Source organism: Pseudorca crassidens, chromosome 20, assembly GCF_039906515.1.
Source record: "Pseudorca crassidens isolate mPseCra1 chromosome 20, mPseCra1.hap1, whole genome shotgun sequence".
NCBI classification, from domain to species: Eukaryota; Metazoa; Chordata; class Mammalia; order Artiodactyla; family Delphinidae; genus Pseudorca; species Pseudorca crassidens.
Window position 1 is genome coordinate 60,543,125 of NC_090315.1, and position 20,283 is coordinate 60,563,407.

General features: G+C 47.7%; 1 protein-coding gene across 1 annotated transcript in view; it reads right to left on the reverse strand.

Moving 5' to 3' along the window:
- Positions 1–7,304: 7,304 nt before the first annotated feature.
- C20H16orf95 (chromosome 20 C16orf95 homolog) overlaps positions 7,305–20,283 on the reverse strand; it is a 62,203-nt gene continuing 49,224 nt past the window's right edge. The window contains 1 exon segment of the mRNA XM_067718422.1: positions 7,305–7,416. Within this exon segment, the coding sequence (XP_067574523.1) occupies positions 7,305–7,416 (112 nt within the window).

The following is a 20,283-nucleotide window of genomic DNA, read 5'->3' on the forward strand; positions in this document are numbered from 1 at the left end:
CACCCCACTAAGTACCATGAGCGTGCACTAACCCTCAAGGCAACACTCTGAGGGAGGTATTTTATGCCCGTTTTACAGATAAGAAAACTGAGGCTCTGCCTGGGGAGCTGAGGACCAGACCTGACAATTCCAACCTGATGTATTTGGACTTCATAGCTATTGTTCTTAACAAAGTGGTAATTCAGCCAAAATAAACCCATTTTGTAAATGTAATAGATAAAGCTGACAGCAGTCAATCACAGCCCCGAAGCACACACAGCAAATGAAGATAGCGGCCCTCCTTGGACAAGAATCCCTTCTACTTTCCTTGAAAGAAATAAGGGGAAACAGAACAGGTGATCGCTGTTCATGGCATTTGGTTTCTCGTGGAAACAGAGGCTAGAACTCAAGGTGCTCTGAGATTTTTAATACCTTCTCAACTCAAAGCACCACATGGAGGGTTATCATGTGTGAAGGGAAACATGTTTTCCACGTAATATTTCCCTTTCCAGTAGGACCCCATCACCCTTTTTAAAATAACAGCGTTATTGACATCTAATCCACACTATGCTGGGTGCTTTTATAGCTGTCATCTCATTTAATCCAAATCATTGCTCCACTGCACAGATTTGAAAACTGAGGCTCAGAGAGGTCAGTGTTCCCAAGGCCACCCAGTTGCTCCCTGGCAGGAGTAGGATTTGAACCTGGATCTGCCTGAGTCCATCTCCAAAGATCTTCCTACTCCTCCACGTTCTCTCTGCCGGAAGAGAAGGATGAGGCTGGAGGGTACAGTGACGGCAGCTACCCTCTCACCATTTCACTGTGGGACATTTTAGAGACAGCTACAAAACTGCACTTTTATTTGGTTTACATAAACTCAAACGCATGCAATTTATCACTTCACCCATGCGTATCCTTGGGTTGGAGACGTGCCCACATCTAGGGAACCCCTAAGAACAAGCATTACACAAATAAACTTTTTTTCTAAATTCCCTCTGATTCCTGGAGCTACTGAAACAGCTCGCCAATATTTCTGTAATTTTTTAAATCCCACAAAAGAAAGTTAGTGTACAACAGAAGCCTCTGTGGTTCTCGGCTGCATCCTAACCATCCTCGTGCCAAGTCTCTGAGTAGACTGGCCCTAACAGTGGAGCCCGGGAGAGCACGGCCTGCCTGAAAACACCAGTTCTGATATTTTACTCTGAAGTACGATGCCAGCCAGTGCTGAGGAGTTGAAAACAAGGGAGCAGGAGCTCTCAACAAACACCCTTCCATCGTGGACCTGAGGTGCCAACCAACGGTTTAACCATCATTAAAGCCAATGAATTAAAACCAGGAAAATACCGTTATTTTACAATAAATTAATTCAATGCCTTAAAGCCAATTAATTTATTTTACAATAAATTACAGCCAATAAAATACAATTGAAACCAAAATTCATTGCCTTTGGCACAATTACAAGACAACTGGAATACGATCTAGAGAGAGTGTCCTCAAGTGACAAGATCATGGACCAGCAAGGTGAGGACCCCAGGTCCCCATCCCAGACCCACTCACTGTCTGACAGGCCCTGGCCGACTTATTCATCAGTTTTCTTGTGGTAAAATGGGGACACAGGGTGTGGTATGGTGTGAGGCTGTGTAAATGGTGTAGCACTCTTCAGGTGTGTGCTCCAGCTTGTCACTAGAGGACACTGTGCTGTTTAACGTGTTCCTCCACAAATGACAACGAATGTGGGATCATGGAGTCCAGAGATGGCAAAAGGGTCTCCACTCAAGTCTAATGATTGGAAATGGAGAACTGTGCTAAGAAGGATTCTGAGGCCAAATGTAAAGTCGGTGGGACGGAACTCTCTGGGATCAGTCAGCAATGTCTGTCACGTTTGAGGTGGGGGGGGGACTCGGGTTAAACAAACGATGTACACTCCCCATAGAAAACAACACACGATCACCCTCCCCAAACTATGAGGTTATTTTCTTTATAAAAATATTCAAAAAGTGAGACCTTTGGTAATATATTCCAGGCATTAGCCATTCTCCACAGGAAACGCTCTCTAAACAGGTTTAATTCTTGTGAACTTTCCAAGGAAGGCGCAAATTCCATCTTCCTCTACTCCAGACTTGATACCCTAATGAAACGGGTGGTTTCCATTTTCTCAGGCCTCCTACTTTTCCAAACAGGACACAGAGATGAGCAGTCTTCAAAGAATTTTTCATGTTCATACACAAAGGCAGATTTTCCCATCTGCCTGGAGGTTGCTTTTGGGCCACGGCCATGGGAATCACAGAGAGCACTGCGACATTCGACATTCCGATGAGCTCCCCCGACAGAGCGACTTCACCCCTGCCAGGGAGGAGGGACCCCGCTCTGCACTTGCAGAGGCCACACTGCCCCCAGACGGCTCAGCTCTGCTCTCGGCCCCAAGGCCTGCAGCCCCTGGCTGCCGGCTGCTCCCCAGGCCGCTGCATCCTGCTGGTGGAGCTGGCGCTGCTCAGAAGGCCCACATCTGCGGCCCTGGCCACGAGCGATTCGCGCTCCCCATCGCCAAGGGCTGCAGTGCCAGCCCCACCTCGAGAGCCGGACTGTGGTGGTCTGTCTGTGTTTGTTGAAATTGGGCCGGGAGATACGGCCTCGCAGTCAAGATTGCCTGGAATGTGAGCCTGAGCGCTGTGCAGACGGCTCTGTCAGCAAGCTCAGGAAACGGGCTGGAAGGCTGGGACGAGGCCCAGGTGTGGACCACGCAGCTCGCCCAAGAGCACGCCATCGGGGAGGGGGAAACCGAGGGACGCCGCCAGTACAGACGTCCCTTCTGTGCTGATGCCGTCCTGCCTTCTCTCAGTTTGCAGCATGAGGCCCTGATTTCCTTGACCAAGTAGAAAACCCAGTAGGAAGCGCTGATTTTCTTATTTGACCAGTAGGGCTTTTTCCAAAAGGGAAGATGAATCCTGCTGACTTTCCGGAGAATGCTAGCACTTCTTATTTTCAAAGGCACAATCTCTGGGTCCCCTTCTTAAAATAAGAACAAAACAACATTCGTACTAATGAAAGAAGTGCCCATTTACTGAGCATTACTAGAGAGAGTAGAGTGATATGCAAAATGTTTGCCCACCACTAAGCCATAGGCACCGGCTATGGAAAGCACTGGAACGGGCCTCAGAAGCCCCCCACTCTGCCAAATGCTACTCTTCAGTCGCTGGGTCATGAGGAGGTTTGGAGGGGGCAGCAGTTATTTATGAATGAGTATGGCAAAACTGCAGCATTTAACCACAGCTGTGCTCCCAACGCCTTGTCCCTGAGTGCTAGCCCCGCTGAGAAGCACCTGTGCAAGGGGATCTCCAAACGGCCCCCAACAATTCTGCCCACCTCGTATGCACAGGCCCTCCTTCCCAGGACTCGGGAGGGCCTGTGACTGCTTGGCCAGCGGAAGTGATGTCTGGGTCATTTGAGCCCAGGTATCAGGAAGACCTGGCCCTTGGAGGCCTGCGTCTCCTCTTAGGAAATCCAGGCCACCCTGTTGGAGAGAACAGCTGTGCGAAGAGACCTGGAGAATGAGACACCATGTGGAGAGAGGCTGTGGAATCATGAGGCTCACCCGAAGGCTGTTGTCTTGAGCCCCTATGCGTGAGGACGGTTCGTTACGCAGCACTAGACAACCAGAACAGCACCTAATATAAGTCCCCTTCTGTATTTATTATTGCAGTGAGGTGGGCGTTATTATACCCATTTTACAGACTCAACAGATTAACGCATTTGTCCAAAACCACACTAAATCCTGGAGACCAGCTCCGCTGGTCCCCTGACACCCTAAACCGTCGTAACTTACAGAAGAACCCGAAAGCTCCTCTCAGGCCCTCACTCTCAGACCCCCACCCTTCACCGAATCATTTAATGTCTCCAGAAAACAGCTGTGTGCCCCGTGATTTCTGCTCATGATCTTGTCAACCTTCCCATTCTGCCCACTAGGGGTCTTGGCCCTGGGTGAGCATCCCCGGTGCTATCAGAACCAGCAAGCCCACCGCTGTACTGGGTGTAGCCTCCCTCCCTTTCAGAGCCCCCACCCTGCCCCCTGCCCAAGCACCGTCCTGGGAAAGCCGCCCGGCCACATGACGAGCTCTGTGGGTATATTTAGCTGCTGGGAGACTTCTCAGGATGGCATTGTTGATCCTGGACCCCAAGCCAGCCTGAGTGGAAGAGCCGTCATGCGGTTTTCTCACTGCCCACTCTTCATGTTTTACACGCTCACTCCTCAAGTTCCTCCGAGGAACGAAGATGTTGTATAACATTTATGAGCTTTATTCCTGCTGGTGCTAATGGAACTGGAAAAAATTTTCTCATTTCTTTTCCCTGCTGGAAAGTACTTTTCCGTATTTTTCTCTTTGTTATGAAATCTCCCCAGCTATGTTAGTTAATTATTCAAAACAAAACTGCCCAGCGAGACTGAATTCATACCCCCAGAGAGTCAAGTGTTTTTATTCCTGTTGTGTAGTGGTTCCCGCCCCCACCCTCCTCTCCCCGAGGCCCTCATTAGGGTGATGGATGCCCGGTGTGCACCACAACAGGCTGAAGAGGGGAAGAGAAGCACACCATGCCCCCCCAACCTTCATGTTCCTGCATGGCCCCATTCTCCTGCTTCCCTGTGCTCATCCTTCAAGGCTCAGTTCAACTGCCACCTCTGCCAGGAAGTCCTCAGGGAACACTCCCTCATCTTCACCTACCACATCCTCATTGGGCGCCTCTCATATAACCCTGAGTTCCTGTCTGTCATCTAATTTCGCTTTTTAAGGCTCATCTTCTCAGCCAAATCCTACGCTCCAAATTCCAACCTCAAGTTCTTGCAGACGGCATCATTGTCATCACACACCGCACATTCAGACCCTATCCCCAGCACTTCCCAGGATTACCTCATTTCATAATAAAGACACTGATATCCCCATTCGGCAAAGGAGAAACCGGGGCTCCAAAAATGTGCCCCATAAGGCGTAGCTGGGACATGAGCTCAGGTAGCCTGAGGTCAGGATCTCTGTTGTTAACCACGTTAGTAATTAACCCACAACCCTAACTGAGCATTACAGGACAAAAGAAGAAAAAGCGGAAGACCACAATCTAGCTTTTTCCTGCAAATGAGCAGCAGAGAAAAGGACAGCTCTCCAGTGAGGATACCCCACACTGGACAAGACGTACTGAGACAGGACCTCCATCACATTGCTTGTGAGAGTCAAAATCCATACACACGTTCTCGGATTTGTTTTGGCAGTGTAGTGCAAGAAACCTAAAATCAGCCAAAAGGTTTTACTCTATGACTCCTGCTGTCCAAATCTCTCTTAAGGATATGAGCAAAATGTGGGTCAAGATTTACACACAGTGACAGTCACTGCACATGACTTCCAACAGCAAAAACTCAGAAACAATCTAAATAAACAGCAATAGGACTGGAGTGTGGAAACATGGTGATGTTTACTTTCTTCTTTCATTTTTCTGCATTTTCCAAATTCCTTCAAAATGCATGTGTTGCCTACAGGATCAGGGAAAAAATCAGTAATGTTTTTAAGGCAAAGCAGGGACACAGGTCACGTCATCCCTGCTGGCAGAGAAGCATCTTTGTGGAGGGCATTCTGGCAGCACACGTCCCAGTCCAGCAATTCTCCTTCTAGGAATTCACTCGACATAAATCCTGACACAAATGCTCCAAGATACACGCACAAGGACATTCAGTAGAGCACGACTTGTAATGGCAGAAGACTCAAATTAACCTAAAAGTTTACCCAAAGGGAATGGTTAAATAAATTATGGTACATCCATACAAAGGAATACTGTGTGATTAAAAGAAAGAAATGGAGTACAACATGAAAAATTGGCCATGATACATTGTTGAGTGAAAAAAGCAGGTTGCAGACCTGTATGCATAGCATAATCCCATTTGTGTAAAATAGTATAGATATATGTGATTGTTTATACAGACGTTGGAAAGTCTAGAAGGATATACATCAAACTCTCAACCAGTTGTTACCTGGATGGGGAACAAGTTGGAAGAATGAGGAACTTTTGTGTTTTACTCAGTTTTTATATTGATTGAATGGTTTCCAAACGTGGTATTGCTTTAGGTAAGTAAATATATTCTTTCTTTACTTTCTGTTATGGAATAATAAAACATATGCAAAAATAGAAAGAACAGTACAATTAACTCAATGTACCCTACTCAAGGCTTCCTCACTTTCTGGTTGTGTGACCCAGGGCAAGTTTCTACCCTCTCTGTGCCTCAGTTTCCCTGCTGTTATATGGGGATAACAAGGTCACCCACTTTCTAGGGTGGTAGAGAGAACTAGATTAGGGAATCTGTAAAAGCTGCTGAAACCATGCTGGTACATCAGACGCTAGCTCATATTCCGCGACCTGAAGCAGGTAGCGACGGAGCCCAGTGAGCCCACGATGGATTAGCAGATCCTGGGGCATCGCAGGGCAGGTAGCACAGTGGTAACAACTGTTTTGTTACGAAATCAGCCAGTCATGGTGGTGCTACTTCCTACCTTTTCGACCTTAGGCAAGTTACTTCACCTCTCCCAGCCTCAGTTTTAGTATCTGTAAAATGGGGTGCTGATGAAACCCTAGACTCATAGGGTGCTGTAAAGATTTGATAACCTAAAGCATGTAATGCTAAGAGCCAATGCTCATGGGAGGATGACTCTGCTCCAAGCACCTAGTTCCAGGCTTTGTCTGTCTTACCGCATTTAGTGTCACCAGTGCCCTGGGAGAACTGGTCAATTTTCACCCCGTGTAAGGTTTCTAGAACTCTGCCAAGCAGGCAGGACTTTAGCCGGTCCACAATCCCTTATCTAAAACCTCTGGGGCCAGGTGTGGTTCAGAGTTCAGAGTTTTGGGGATCTAAAAAGGCAATGAGGCATTCATCCCATATGGTCTTCACACTCCAGCAGGGTCTGGGGCAGCCTCTGGGATCAAGCATGTTGACACCCTGGCAGCAAAACATATGAACATTCCTCCACTAATTGGGATAAACAAAGACCCAAATAGACTCACATCAGTTCAGGTCAAGTTTTACCACCCAATCAGTTTGGGGCAAACTTCAGAAAAACGTTTCAGTGTTCCGATATTCTGAGATTTTGGCACTGCGGAGAGAGGCAAGTGGGCCGACAGTATAAACATCAGAGAGACCACACATGGGGTGCAGTGGGCAGCAAGAGTGAGTCATATGTCAGGACCTTGTGACAGGAACATCAGGCCAATAAGGGGCCTTGAAGACCCCCGGGCCCTTTCACAAATAAGAATCCCAAGAGCCCAAGCTTGGATAATCCTCTGGACTGGGGGGAGGGTCAGGCAGAAATGGGGTCCAGGAAGGCTGAGATAAGGGTGGGGACAAGGTCTTTACCCTTGGTCTCTTTGTCCATGCCCTCATTGCCAGGGGGCACTAGGATCCCTGAGCCCCTGTGAGAGCCACCAGAGGTGCTGTGGGCTCCAGCCTCCCTCGAGGCCCTGGGATGCAGGTAATAGCAGGGCCACGTCAGAGGCATGCAGTAGAGTCTACTCTTGTCACTAGGTCATCCCTCCTACCTTCCATATGACCCCTCCTCCTGATACACACACTGTCTCTCCCCAACCCCTTCTTCTAGTGGGGGTGGCCATACTCTGCCATGGCTTCATCTCTGTGGCCACAGCTGATTGGCCCAGGGGAGAACCTATGAGCCAGTCAGAGTGCTTCCTGAGATTTTTCTCAGCAACTGGGAGAAGTAGCAGGAGCATCCCCTCTCCCCTGGGGCCTTATGAGCCAGGAGACAACAGCTCAGATGCTGTCCTTCTGCCCTCATGTGGAGGAATCTGTTTTGGAGAGTGAGTGGAGAGTGACATGCTGACAGAAATGGATATGGGAGAGACAGACATTTCTCTTGCTCCCCTGGCTGGGCTGACACAGAGACCCAGGTCCACACCTGCCCTCCCCATGGCCTGGATTTCATCCTTTCAAAAAATCCCCATTTGTACCTAATTTCCATTGAGCTGGGGTGGGAACACAATGTGGGGGAAGAAAGGGTCCTAGCAGCTGGCCACGAGCAGCTATCTGGCTTGTGAATGAGAGCTGTGTTGCAAAGAAAGTTCCTCCTTCTGTATTTGTTCAGGAGGCTGGGGTGGGGGGTGGGCACATCTTAACCCAAACCCACCCAGCACCTGTTGAGAAACACTGATCCCACTGCGGAGTTTGGACTTACACGGACTCTGTATAACACCTTATAAAGCAAGCCACTGGTGTAGAAGATTAAAGAACACCATTAAGTTCCTTGTTTTATTTCTTCTGAGACTGAACGAAAGCTGGAAAAGCGCAAGGAAACGTTGCTGAGTTATTTACTCTCTTACCAGGGGCCGTGCATCGCCTCACAGAAGCAGCCCAGTCGGTCACGGTGGTGGTTTATAAGGTGTAAATGTAGGGGGAGCCAGTGCCATCCGAGCGAAGCTTGGCGCAGCCCCACAATGCAAAGAGAAGTCTGTGCCAATAAAAGCTCCTGGGGCCGGTCCGGCGTCCTGGCCCCGGAGGGACCAGGAAGGAGGCCTGTCCAGCTCCACGGAGTCCCTACCATTCCTGGGTGGAAGGTGTGTCAAGACCCTGCCCACTGGGGCGGCTCTGTCTCTTTGTGGATTCTGCAAATCCCTTTCTGGAGCCCAGGGCATGTGTCAGAGAGAAAGCAGCCCCTTTCATTTCTGGACCCCGTGCAGTGTGTGAGGAGGGGCAATTCACCCTAAGACCAAAGGAGGCTCGTCCCACATCCCACATGCGAGGCTATCTGTGCCCCTGGCCTCCCTTTTTGCCTGCTCCCTGATTATCTTGGTAAAACACCTGGGAGTCGCAGGGGACTGAAACTGACTTGAGTTGGCCCAAGCCAACTCAAGAGATGGATTTGCTGTAAGGTGATATGGGTGGTTCATGAGACTCAGGTCTCAGAGGGCTGGAATGGGAACAAAAGGCCTCCAGAAATTGGGGCCCCCATCATTAGGTTACTCATTTATGTGTCCCATGCTCTTGCGTGGGCATTTTCTGACTCTTCCTGACTTCACACCCACTTTCTCTGGTTCTCTGTGTGCGTGGTGGAATATGAAGGCCCCACAGCTCCCAGCAGTACACCCACACTTCAAACCACCTCTGAGAGCAGTTTCCAAATCCCAAACTTCTACATGGAAGAACTGAACTGGCCAACCTGCATTCAAATGTCCACCCCCCTGCCCAAGTCATCGTGGCCAGGGGGCTCACATAAAAAGTCACCACCGTGCTCTTTTTTCTCCTGGAAGCCATTCTCATGTCCAGTCAACAAATAACACATTGAGCACCTACTGTGTGCAGGCCTGGTGGTGGGGGGCAAGGGGGGTGCCATGATGAGCAAAAGACACCTTGTCTCTGCCCTCAGGATGTCCCTATCTTGATGGGGAGCGGCGGGGCATGCAGATAGGAATTTAATAAGCACACCAAGGGAGAGGAGAGGGTCACGGTGAAAATAACTTGTCATGGCGGGGGAGGGTGGGGACTTGGTCTAGGATCTAAAGTGACACATGAGTTAAAATCTAAATTCTTTAGACGGTAACCAGGCAAATGATGGAGAAAGAGCCCCCATGCAGAGGAAAGTGCAGGCAAGGCCCGCAGGTGGGAAGGGAGAGGCTGACTGGCTGAGTGAGGAGGGGGACCTGGGGAGCAGGCAGGGCATGGGTGCAGCTAGGGAGGCGGGAGGGGCGCCTGCGGTGCTGCCAAGGCACGGGCAGAATCCGATTCCCCGTAGCAGCAACAGCAGCCACTGGAAGGCTTTGGACCGAGAAGCAAGTCAGGTGTGGATGGGAACTTGGAGCGCAGCTCGGTTCCAGGTGAGGCTATGAGGAGCCCACCTGGGTCCAGTTCCTGTGAGTGTAACTCCCCAGGTCTCCATTCTCAGTCCCGGCTCTTGGCTTCCACCATCTAGCCAGAACTCTACTGTAGAGCGCCCGACGGTCTTCCTGACTCTCTGCGCCACCTCTGGCTTTCCCACCCTCAGCCCTGGGAAACGCAACAGCATGGAGAAAAATAGTTACCTTATATTTAGCCACATCTCCACCGGATGACTAACATCCCGTCCCCACGCCACAGGGAAACACAGACTCAGCACACAGACTATGAGACAGCAGGCTGCCGCAGCTGGAAGGCCTCAACCACAGAATCGGGGCAAAGGAGGGGTGCTAGGCAAACCATCACAAGACACCCATGACTCCCCGCTTTCTCTTTGCCTGTTAAGACGCAACTTCAAGCCTGAATCTTTGAGCCTGTCCAAGGAAAGCTGTGTGATAGCGGGTGGTGTGAGAACAGCTCAGACAGTGTGCACCACAGCACTGGGCAAGGTTAACTGGGTTGGCCGCACATCCCGATGCAGCAGGTACTGTTATCTCGCCCATTCTGTTGATGAGAAAGCAAAGGCACAGAGAAGTGGAGCTTCTCGTCCATGGTCACCAGCAGGTGGTGAAGCCAGTTTTGAAGCCATGATGGGGCTCCAGGGTCCCCACTTTTCACACTACAGACTACTGCCTCCTACAAGGGGCTCCATGAATACAGACCAGATAAGCTAGGTTGTGCTTTGTGAATTATGTTCCCATCGAACATCCAGTCAAATTCATACTACTTGAGACTGAGGCAGGGCCTGCAGGACCAAGCCCCGCCCATCCTGCCCTCACTGGCTCCGTTCTGCCCCGTGGCCAGGCATCCACACCCACCCTCTAAACCTCCTCCTGAAGCTCATGGACAAAGAACAGCCTGCTCCTCTCCCTCACAGCACCCTGTGCTCTTCCCTTAGAGCGTGGATCTCCATCTGGAAGGTTACACTTACACATGTGCTTAGTTCTGTGACGAGACTTGGAACTTGCAACACGCAGAGACTGTTTCTGTTCTGCCCACTGCTGAATTCTCAGCATCCATTGCACGGCTTAGAGCATAGGATTATTTATGGATAGAAGTGCGGGAGAGGGAGGGAGAGAAGGAGGGAGAGAAAGGGGGAGGTGAGAACCCAGTGTCCCAGGAGCACAGAGCGTACACAAGCACCTACACAGCACGTGCCTTCCTACTGCCTCTCTCTGATGAGTTGGTCAATAGATATTTGATATAGTTTCAATTTTTTGAAAAGTAGACTTTAATAACTGTCATCAAGGATGGCTTCCGGAGGAAAATCAAAGATGAACTAGACCTGCAGGATGGCCTGGTTACGTGGGTGGCACTGGCACATCAGGCAGAGGCAGGACAGTCCTCACCAGGCCCCAGGGGGCCAGCCCCACCCACACTGGTCCTTCTTTTCTACTTGGATGGTGCGTCTATTTTGAATGTTACATCAGACGGAAAGACATGTTAGCAGGAATGGGTAAGATATTTTTAAGGAAAGAGACTGAATTATTCTGGCTCCAATGAGAGAAATCATGTAGGAGGAAAGTAAACTGGATGAATCTGTAGTGGTTAAATAAATCACTGTGCATCTAGACGATGGGACAGTCTGTATCATGGGCCAGAGTGAGTAGATATGTCTGCGCTGATACAGAAAGAGATCTAAGATATATTAAACATAACCTATTCCCAAAAGTATCTGGGACACACGGGTAATTGTAAAAAAAAAATAGTATTGAAAAAGTGGTATGGGTAGAATTATACCATTTATGTTTAAAACTATACGGCTATAGATGTAAAAGTAAATATGATTTTCTATATCAAGAAAATTTCTAGAGAGATGATAATGAAAAATCACCCCAAACCTGGTCTCGGACAGAACATTCTTCCATGATGTCATTACAACCTCCTTTTGGGAAGAAACTGGCATTTCTGATAAATGCTAAAGCAATTTTCAAATAAACTTCAAGTTCACCCTCAGTCAGCAACCAATGATTGTCAACCAGTTATTCTTTTTTTCTTGTGTCCATGCTAAAGATTTAGGAGGTAGAGGAAGCTCTTAGTCTTTATTTGATATGGTTTTGTAATCTCTGAATTTTTTGCCATTGCCATCTATTATTTTAACAAATGTTTTTGAAGATTTAAACATATATCACGGCCAGGTTGTGGAAAAGCTTAAATGCCACATGGGAGTATCTGGAAACTATCACACTAGTGATAAGGAGCCACGGAAGGTCTTTGAGCCAAGAATTCCCTGGACTAAAGTGTCATTTTTAGAAGATTTACCCTGAACTAGTGGTGCCTTTGCTCCTTGCCTGACTGTGTTCTCCTGAGCTTCTCCTAAAATGAGGCTTGGAAATTACAGTCCTTCCATGTGAATATTCACAATAGATTTAAATAAAAAGTCGGCCTCCCTGGTGGCTCAGTGGTTAAGAATCCGCCTGCCAACGCAGGGGACATGGGTTCGAGCCCTGGTCTGGGAAGATCCCACATGCCGCAGAGCAACTAAGCCCGTGCACCACAACTACTGAGCCTGCGCTCTAGAGCTCGCGTGCCACAACCACTGAGCCTGCATGCCCCAACTACTGAAGCCTGCGTGCCCTAGAGCACATGCTCCGCAACAAGAGAAGCCACCGCAATGAGAAGCCCGCGCACCGCAACAAAGAGTAGCCCCTGCTCGCAGCAACTAGAGAAAGCCCGCGTGCAGTAACAAAGACCCAACGCAGCCAAAAATAAATATGATCTCAGTTTGGAAAAAGAAGTTACCTATAAAAAATTAATTAATTAATTAATTAATTTAAAGTGGTTGTTAAGAAAAATCGTGAAACACTTTGAAACAAAGGATATCACTGGAATCAATGAAATCGACTGACTGAATTAAAATAGTAACGGATACTTCATTTGAATGCTGGGAATTGTCTTACAAAGCCTCTGGAGTTGCCCTGGTCTTCAAGTGTGTATTGTACACACTACAAGACAAGTGTGTATCATAGAACACAGAGTAATGCAAAATGACTCCTGCCCCAGAAGTGCAAATAAATTCTGTCCTGCAGAGATACAATTCATTCACCCCGTAGAAAAGATGATTCCAAACACACATATTCCACCCCAGAGATAAAAACTAGGCGTGCGCCTACTAGGAAATTCACTTCCATTTGCCTGATTGCCTACAGACATGTTTGTTCTTCACACTCTCCTTTGAACCGGCTGTAACATCATACCAACTTATTAGTGACCTAAATAAAGTCTCTAATCTGTCTTCATTTTACATTTGCATGAGAGACATGATTTTACCTTTTGAAAACTATATTTTAACATGACCAGGTCAGAATGGAAGAAATGAGACAGTGGCTCTGCCCCACAGTTATCATCCGAGTAGAGAGGAATGAGAGATGACCAGAATTTGGGGCCTGAGTATATTATGACTGAGTATATCAGGCGGCCAGGACTGGAAAAGAGATGTGATTTGGAAATAGTTCAGCAGTCAGTTGGGCATGGAGTGGCAGGGGACTGTTCCAGATGTGGCAGAATGGGGTGGGGGTTGGGGAGCAGATGGAGAAAGAGTTGGGAACAAGAGAAAATCTGATTATCAGATGTGCAAACAGCTTACAGACATATTTCTGTAATTATGTGATGCTAAACAGGACAGAAAGAATGAAGAAAAATGAAGAGCTGAGGGGACTGGATGTGGAGAAACTTGTTATTCTTGAATCTGAACAATGAGATGTTTTCTTAGATAATCAGATAAGAGAGCAAAAAAGAGACTTGTTCCAAGCTGCACCGAAGCCCACGATCAGAAAGTATTTACATTGAATTTAAAAGCTAATGCAATTACAGGTCAGTGATCAGGAAAGCAGTGTTTGCCTGTTAACCCACTCTCCCTACCCAGGGACAAATGCGCAGGCAGGCTGTATTTTGAATAATAATAACCCGGATAGCACCAAGAAGAAGTGAGCTTTGGGGAGAAGATCCAGCCTCTAAGGGCTAGGTCTTCTGGGGGTGAAGGTGACCTCAACGAGGAACAGAAGGGAAGCACCCGGAGTCCTTTTCCTGGACTTCAGCAGCACTTGGGGTTTGGGCTCTGGGACACTGATTCCCCGGACTGTCACACACTGTGTCACTTGCTTTGCAGGGCACGGAAAGGACATCCACCCAACTAGAGTGGGCTTTCTGCTCCATTCCCTCAGTACCTCTGTGAGGTTGGAAGAGATTTTCCTAGATGGACAAGGAACTGAACCTTCCACTGGTTTCACCTACTATCACCACAGACCAGAACAATGTTTCAGACTGAAACCTCCTGTTTTTTTCTTTTAAATAATGTGACTCTCTTGGTCTACGACTCACATGGGGATCAGAGGAGTATAGCATTTTGGTCGACCCCAGAGATTTTGAAGCTAGGGCTCGAATTCTTTCAGCTTCTGCTTGTTGACCTTGGGTGGGCTCACCTTTCAGACCCTCAGGTCCCTTGTCTGTAAACGGGGTTAACGTCCCCCAGAGCTGGGTCCACTGGGGGCCCGTGACTGGAGAGCACTTCGCATGGTGCTTGGCTTACACTGGACCCTTACTCAGTGGTGGCTGAACTTCATGATGTTGATGGTGAGTAGTTGCAGGAATAGTAAAGTAAAACACACAAGCTGGATACAGTCGTTGTGTTAGAATAGTGGGAGATTGCTAATAATCGTTTCTTTAAATTTGTCTTGAGTTTTGTCACATTGCAGTCTTTTCATTTGTAAAATGAAGTAAGTCTTGGATTCACCAGGATTTATTTCTAGAATACGTAAATAATAATTAGTAGCACTTACTGTGTGCCCAGCACTATTCTATTTAAGCCTCACAACTAATCTACGTGGTTGGTGTTACCACCGTTCCCATTTGACAAAGGGAGAAGCCAAGGCCCAGAAGGGCTAAGAAACCTGCAAGGAGGTGGCAAGTGGAATATGTACCCAGCAGTCCAGTGCCAGGAATGCAAGGGTCCGTCTGCGGAGACAGCACCCTAGCCAGGAGAGACAGGGAAGGTGGAGGCCAGCACAGACCGAGCCTCTTGGCCAACAGCAGGCCTTTGGCACACCAGGCCTGAATATGCCTCTGAGCTGAGTTAGGGGGGTCCCTCAAAGATGCCCCGAAGGCCCTTGTTCCCTGTACCTTCCAACTTGCATTAAGACCGAACCTGTTCGGGCCGCCAGAAGCCAACTGCCTCTTCGTGGCACAGGAGAATCCCCCAGCTGTCTTTGTCAAGAAACACGCGTGAAGGAGCGGCACCCTGGCCCAGCTGGCAGGGTGTCCGCTGTGGGAAGACTGCAAGACAGATTTCAGCTGGGACAGACAGCTTCTCCTGCCCAGGGACAGCCCACGCCAGCCACCAGGTGAGGGACCCATTAGCTCATGAAATCAACTTTCGAGACCCCCAGTGGCAAAGGCAGCATCCTATGCACACAGTTTTCCATTTGTGCAGGAAGCGGCAGCGATGAAGAGAGATGAGCCTGGAAGTAAAGTCAGGTTCAATGATTTTATTGAGGCCAGGGCTGCACTAACCAGCTTCATGGGCACCATGCCTCCCTGGAGATTTGGGAAGAGGTAAGCCAGTATCTGGAGATCAGAGCATGAAGACATCCGCAGAAGGCAGTGTTTGGGCACAAAAAATATGCTTCTGTGTAGAGCTTCAGGACGCCTGGGCTCGGCTCAGCCAAGCTAACAGAAAGACCTTTCATGGGGCTCTCAGGAGATATTTCAAAAAAAGAAAAGTAGAGCCTTTCAAAGAAGAAAGTTCAGCCCTCAGCAAAAACTGTTCTTTAAAAAAAAATTAATCAATTTTTGTGGTTTCAATAAAAGCAAAGGATTTTGTGGTTTTCCCTGAAACTTTTCACCATTTTCCATAAAAACAAAAGGCAATATTTGAAACCATTTTTTTCCCCAATGAAAGTGGCGATGTTTTTGCCCAGGGACGACTTCTTAGAAAAACCTCTTTGCAGTTTTTCAGCCTCGTGATAGCCCTGCTTGAGCCCGAGAAAGCCTGACACCCTTGTCTGTGCCGACGTATTTCACCTGCAGCCAAATGTGTACGCCTTGGATCACAGAAATGTGCTTCGGTTGGGAAAATTCCACATGATGAGATGAGATCTTTTCTTTCAAGAGGTTATATTAGAAGGGGGCCATTTTACTTTCTAGGGAGTCCAACATGGCAGTCTCAAAGCGATTTCTGAGATGCAAGCTTTGCGCCTTAAGCAGGTCTGATTGTGGACAACAAAAGAATAATCCCCCCATACCATTATAGTCACAGGAGCAGAACTCTCACACGTGAGATCTCAAAGGAGTCTGGTTTAACCCTCTTATTTTACTGATGAGGAAACTGAGGCCCAGAGAGGTTGTGTGCCCTTCCCTAAAACACAGAGATTATTGGCAGAACTGCAATTCAAATCCAGGTCTCTTTACCTCCACCCAGTGGTTTGCGGGTTTGTTTTGTTTTTTTTCCATATCACACATCCTCTTTCGGTAAGATTTGCTTATTTTTATCAGTTCTTAATTCCTGGGGAAAAATATCATCTATACTTTTGCCAGCAAACTTTAACATTTTTTGAGCACCTGAAACTAAAGGTCAGTAACTTTCAGCTTCTTGGATTTGAACTTGAGCAAGAGATTCCACACTCTCACAAAATCTTCCTTTTAGACCAGGATCAAGAACGTTCCAGGAACTTTAAGGAGACAACTGAGGACCGTCAGCCCCTTCTGAATTTCTGCCTCCCTAACCTTTAACATTAACAACACTCTCTTAGTTTTGCTTTTTTCCTTGGCTGCTAGGAAGCTCAGAGCTAAGTTGTATGCTTAATTCCCTCAGTCTAGATTTTGTAATACAATTTCTGTCTATCTCTGCACTTTTATTCTCCTCAATCTCGCCTTTTATTCTGGATTAATGATTTTTATGCTTTGTATTTTAGTTTAAGTCATTCTCAATTTCTTCTGAAATCGGTTAAGAATAAATATTAAAATAAATAAATAATTGCTCTCTCAGATCTCAAACCAAAATAAGTAATAAAATTACTCTGTGACAGAAAGAAGTGTGCAAGAGAAACACAAAAGTAAATATAAAAAGAATTTTCCCCAAAAAGCCAGCAAAAGAAAACCAATATGTTACTGGTCAACCTTTCAGAAACACAGAGTTTTCACTGTAGGTCTCTTGTCCTACTCTATTAACTGCCATGCAGAAGCAGTGAATCACATCTGTAATTCTGAATCTTAAACCTGAGGATTCATTCTTCCTCCAGTTGCCCAGGTTCTCAGAACTGGCAGGACTGCTGAGAGTATCAATTCAATTACACAATTAACAGATAAGGAGAATGAGGCCCAGAGAAGGTACGTAACTTCTCCAAGGCCGCACAGCTTGGAAGTGGTGAAGTCAAGATCTGGGGGCTTTCTACAATATCACATCCTCCTTCACAAACCAGCCTGGTTCCACTAAACCACATGAGACAGACCTAAGAATTTCATTCACTGACATAAGATTTTGTTGCTGTTGTTGTTGTTGCTGTTTTCAGGACAAGCTAAAAGCTAAATCAGAAGAAAAAAGGCTAAGTTTCTACTCACCAATCTATGACAATCAACAAGCTGTGTGTGTGTGTGTGTGTGTGTGTGTGTGTGTGTGTGTGTGTGTGTGTCCAAGTACCTTTGTTGGGGTAGGACAGATGATCTAAAATTCCAAGAATCTTTGTAGGTAAAATTTAGGAAACTATTTGTAAAACAAGTTGTCACACCTATTCAAGGAGCACTTTTTTATTCAATAAATATTATTTATTTTTGGCTGCGTTGGGTCTTCGTTGCTGCACGCAGGTTTTCTCTAGTTGCAGTGAGCGGGGGCTACTCTTCGTTGCGGTGCGCGGGCTTCTCATTGTGGTGGCTTCTCTTGTTGCGGAGAATGGGCTTTAGGCTCGTGAGCTCAGTAGTTGTGACTTGCAGGCTCTAGGGCGCAGGCTCAGTAGTTGTGGCACACGGGCTTAGTTGCTCTGCAGCATGTGGGATCTTCCTGGACCAGGGCTCGAACCCGTGTTCCCTGCATTGGCAGGCGGATTCTTAACCACTGCACCACCAGGGAAGCCCTATTCAATAAATATTTAACAAGAGCCTCTTAGGTACCCAGCGCCATGGAGGGGAGGGCAGCAGTAAACAGAACAGAAAGGTTCAAACTCTATGGACCTCCACATCCTTATTCCCAAGGAACCTACGTCTGAGAAAATACACTCTGTCCAACCCAGTACCTCGAAATAAACTCCAAATTGCTGGATGTTGAAGCATGAGAGAAACCCACAGCCTCTCTATGAAACCAGTCTCTTTTTGAACAGAGAGAAGGAGAGCTTTACTTTCCATAAGCAGCTGCTCCTGTAAGGTGAATTGAGACAATACGATCATTTAAACTTTCCCCACAGAATGTGTGGTATCGCAGGAATGTGTGTTTGCAGCCTGGAAAACTTAGACTCACTGCGCCCACACATTCAGCCCCTCCATCTTCGCAGAATCCCTGCTTTAGTGTCTGCTGAAAACTTAATGTCGAATTAAATGGCTTTCCCGAAATCTGGGACACACAGAGACAGGCTTGGGATCTAGAACATTAGTTTTCTGTGTGTTCATGGAGAGGGATTGATTTAAATATGTTGAGGGCGTCTTAGTGGTAAAAGCGAGTGGATTTTTTTAAGGAAAATTTTATTGGGAATATTTTTTCCCCTTAGGTGTGAAGTTTGGCAGGTAACTGCATTCTCTGATGGACTGTTGAAGACTCGGTTAATTAAAAACAAGATTTGGGTCCAAGGTAAACATCTTGAGCCTGCTAAGTCTTCTTAGGATGTCTGTCTGAAATGCTTCTGAAAATAGTATAGCTTTCTATAAAGAAATATTAACCGGTGTTCATAAATGGAGTTGACTACGTTCTAACTCAGCCCTTAATAAACTGGTATTAGACGAAGGGTTAGTCTCTGATTTTATTTGAAAATCGCAAGAGGAAAAGCAACTCCAACCACTGCTTTCTTATTCGTGTTTCAGAAATAAGGCAACGAAGCCTCCTCTTTAGTTAGAGCTGTGGGAGATTAAAACAGCCCCGTTGGCTTGGTACAGGGAACGGGCACAGCTAATTGCCCTCTGCCTATTGATACAATCAGCTGCACAGACAGGAGGACAATGGCTCATCCACGGAGTCTTAGGTCGGGACACCTAATCCTCACTCATGCACCTGTGCATCACGCAGCCAGGGGCCATCTTCACCTTGAGACGCTCTCGTCTTCTCCATTCAACTTCCCTTAGTTCTTCTTTCAGTCCTCACACTACACTGTGCTAAGAGGAATTTCAAGGCCCCTGGAATTCCCACGAGGAACACAGAATGAGAATGGTACCCTTTGATTCAGGGGAACAACACCCCCAGGGAGCCTTCCATCCTTCTGGGCTGGACATCCGAGGCCTCCTGGATGAAAGACAGTGAGCTTCTGCTGAGCACCCTCTGGAGGCCAGGCACCAGGCAGCAACACCCCCCCATTTCAGGGTAAGCTGATGAGCAGAAAAGTTAAGTCAATTGCCCTCCTGCCCACAACATGGTGAAAGGGGGATCTGAACACAGACATCTGGAGAAATAGGCAAGACAGTAAAGAGGACATAAGTCCCGTCCAGCAGAGAATGAGGACCCATTCCCAGGCCTCAGCCATGACCCCCGATCATGAAATCATACCTTCAGAAGCCGTAAACACATAAGGCAAAAAGAGTCCGGAAAAAAAAGATGCGTGATCCACTTACAGCCAGCTCCCCTGTGGGGTGGGGCAGGGCAGGTCTCCTTCCCCGCGGCTCTGCTGGTCTGACTGCCCACGCCCCTCCTCAGCTGTTCACCAGGAGGCCCCACCCCCACCCCAAACACTGCCAGTGCTTCTCCCACCCCCTTTTCTGGCGTTCACCAAACTTTGCGTGAGGAGAAATGAGTGAGTGTACACCTAAGCACCGTCTCAGTAGAGTCGTTATTAATCACCAAAACATCAGCCCCAGGAGGGTGGGGATCTGGGTTCATTCACTCAGTACTAATGGTGATGCCTGGCCACAGTAGGTGCTCAATAAATAAAAGTCAGACAAGTGGATTATGCAAAACATATTAGGTCTCCTGGGTCCCAGTGCCAACTCAACGAGACTCTATCACTTCCCTGAGCACCAAAGGGATCTGACCCTGCACTCGGCCCCTCAAGCCCAGCCATACTCTGCCTTCTTCCCATCCACCTCAGGCCGTGGGAGAGAAAAGAGAAGCAGGGGCTGCTCCCTGGCTTCCCCTAAACCCTGCACGTGGCAGGAGTTTCTGGGAGAGGCCCCAAGTCTGGCAGGCGAGGACTGGAGGTCACAGCCCCTGGCAGAAGAGGACCGGGACTTTGCTCCATGTAGCTGACCATATCCAGTCCAGGCATGAGGGT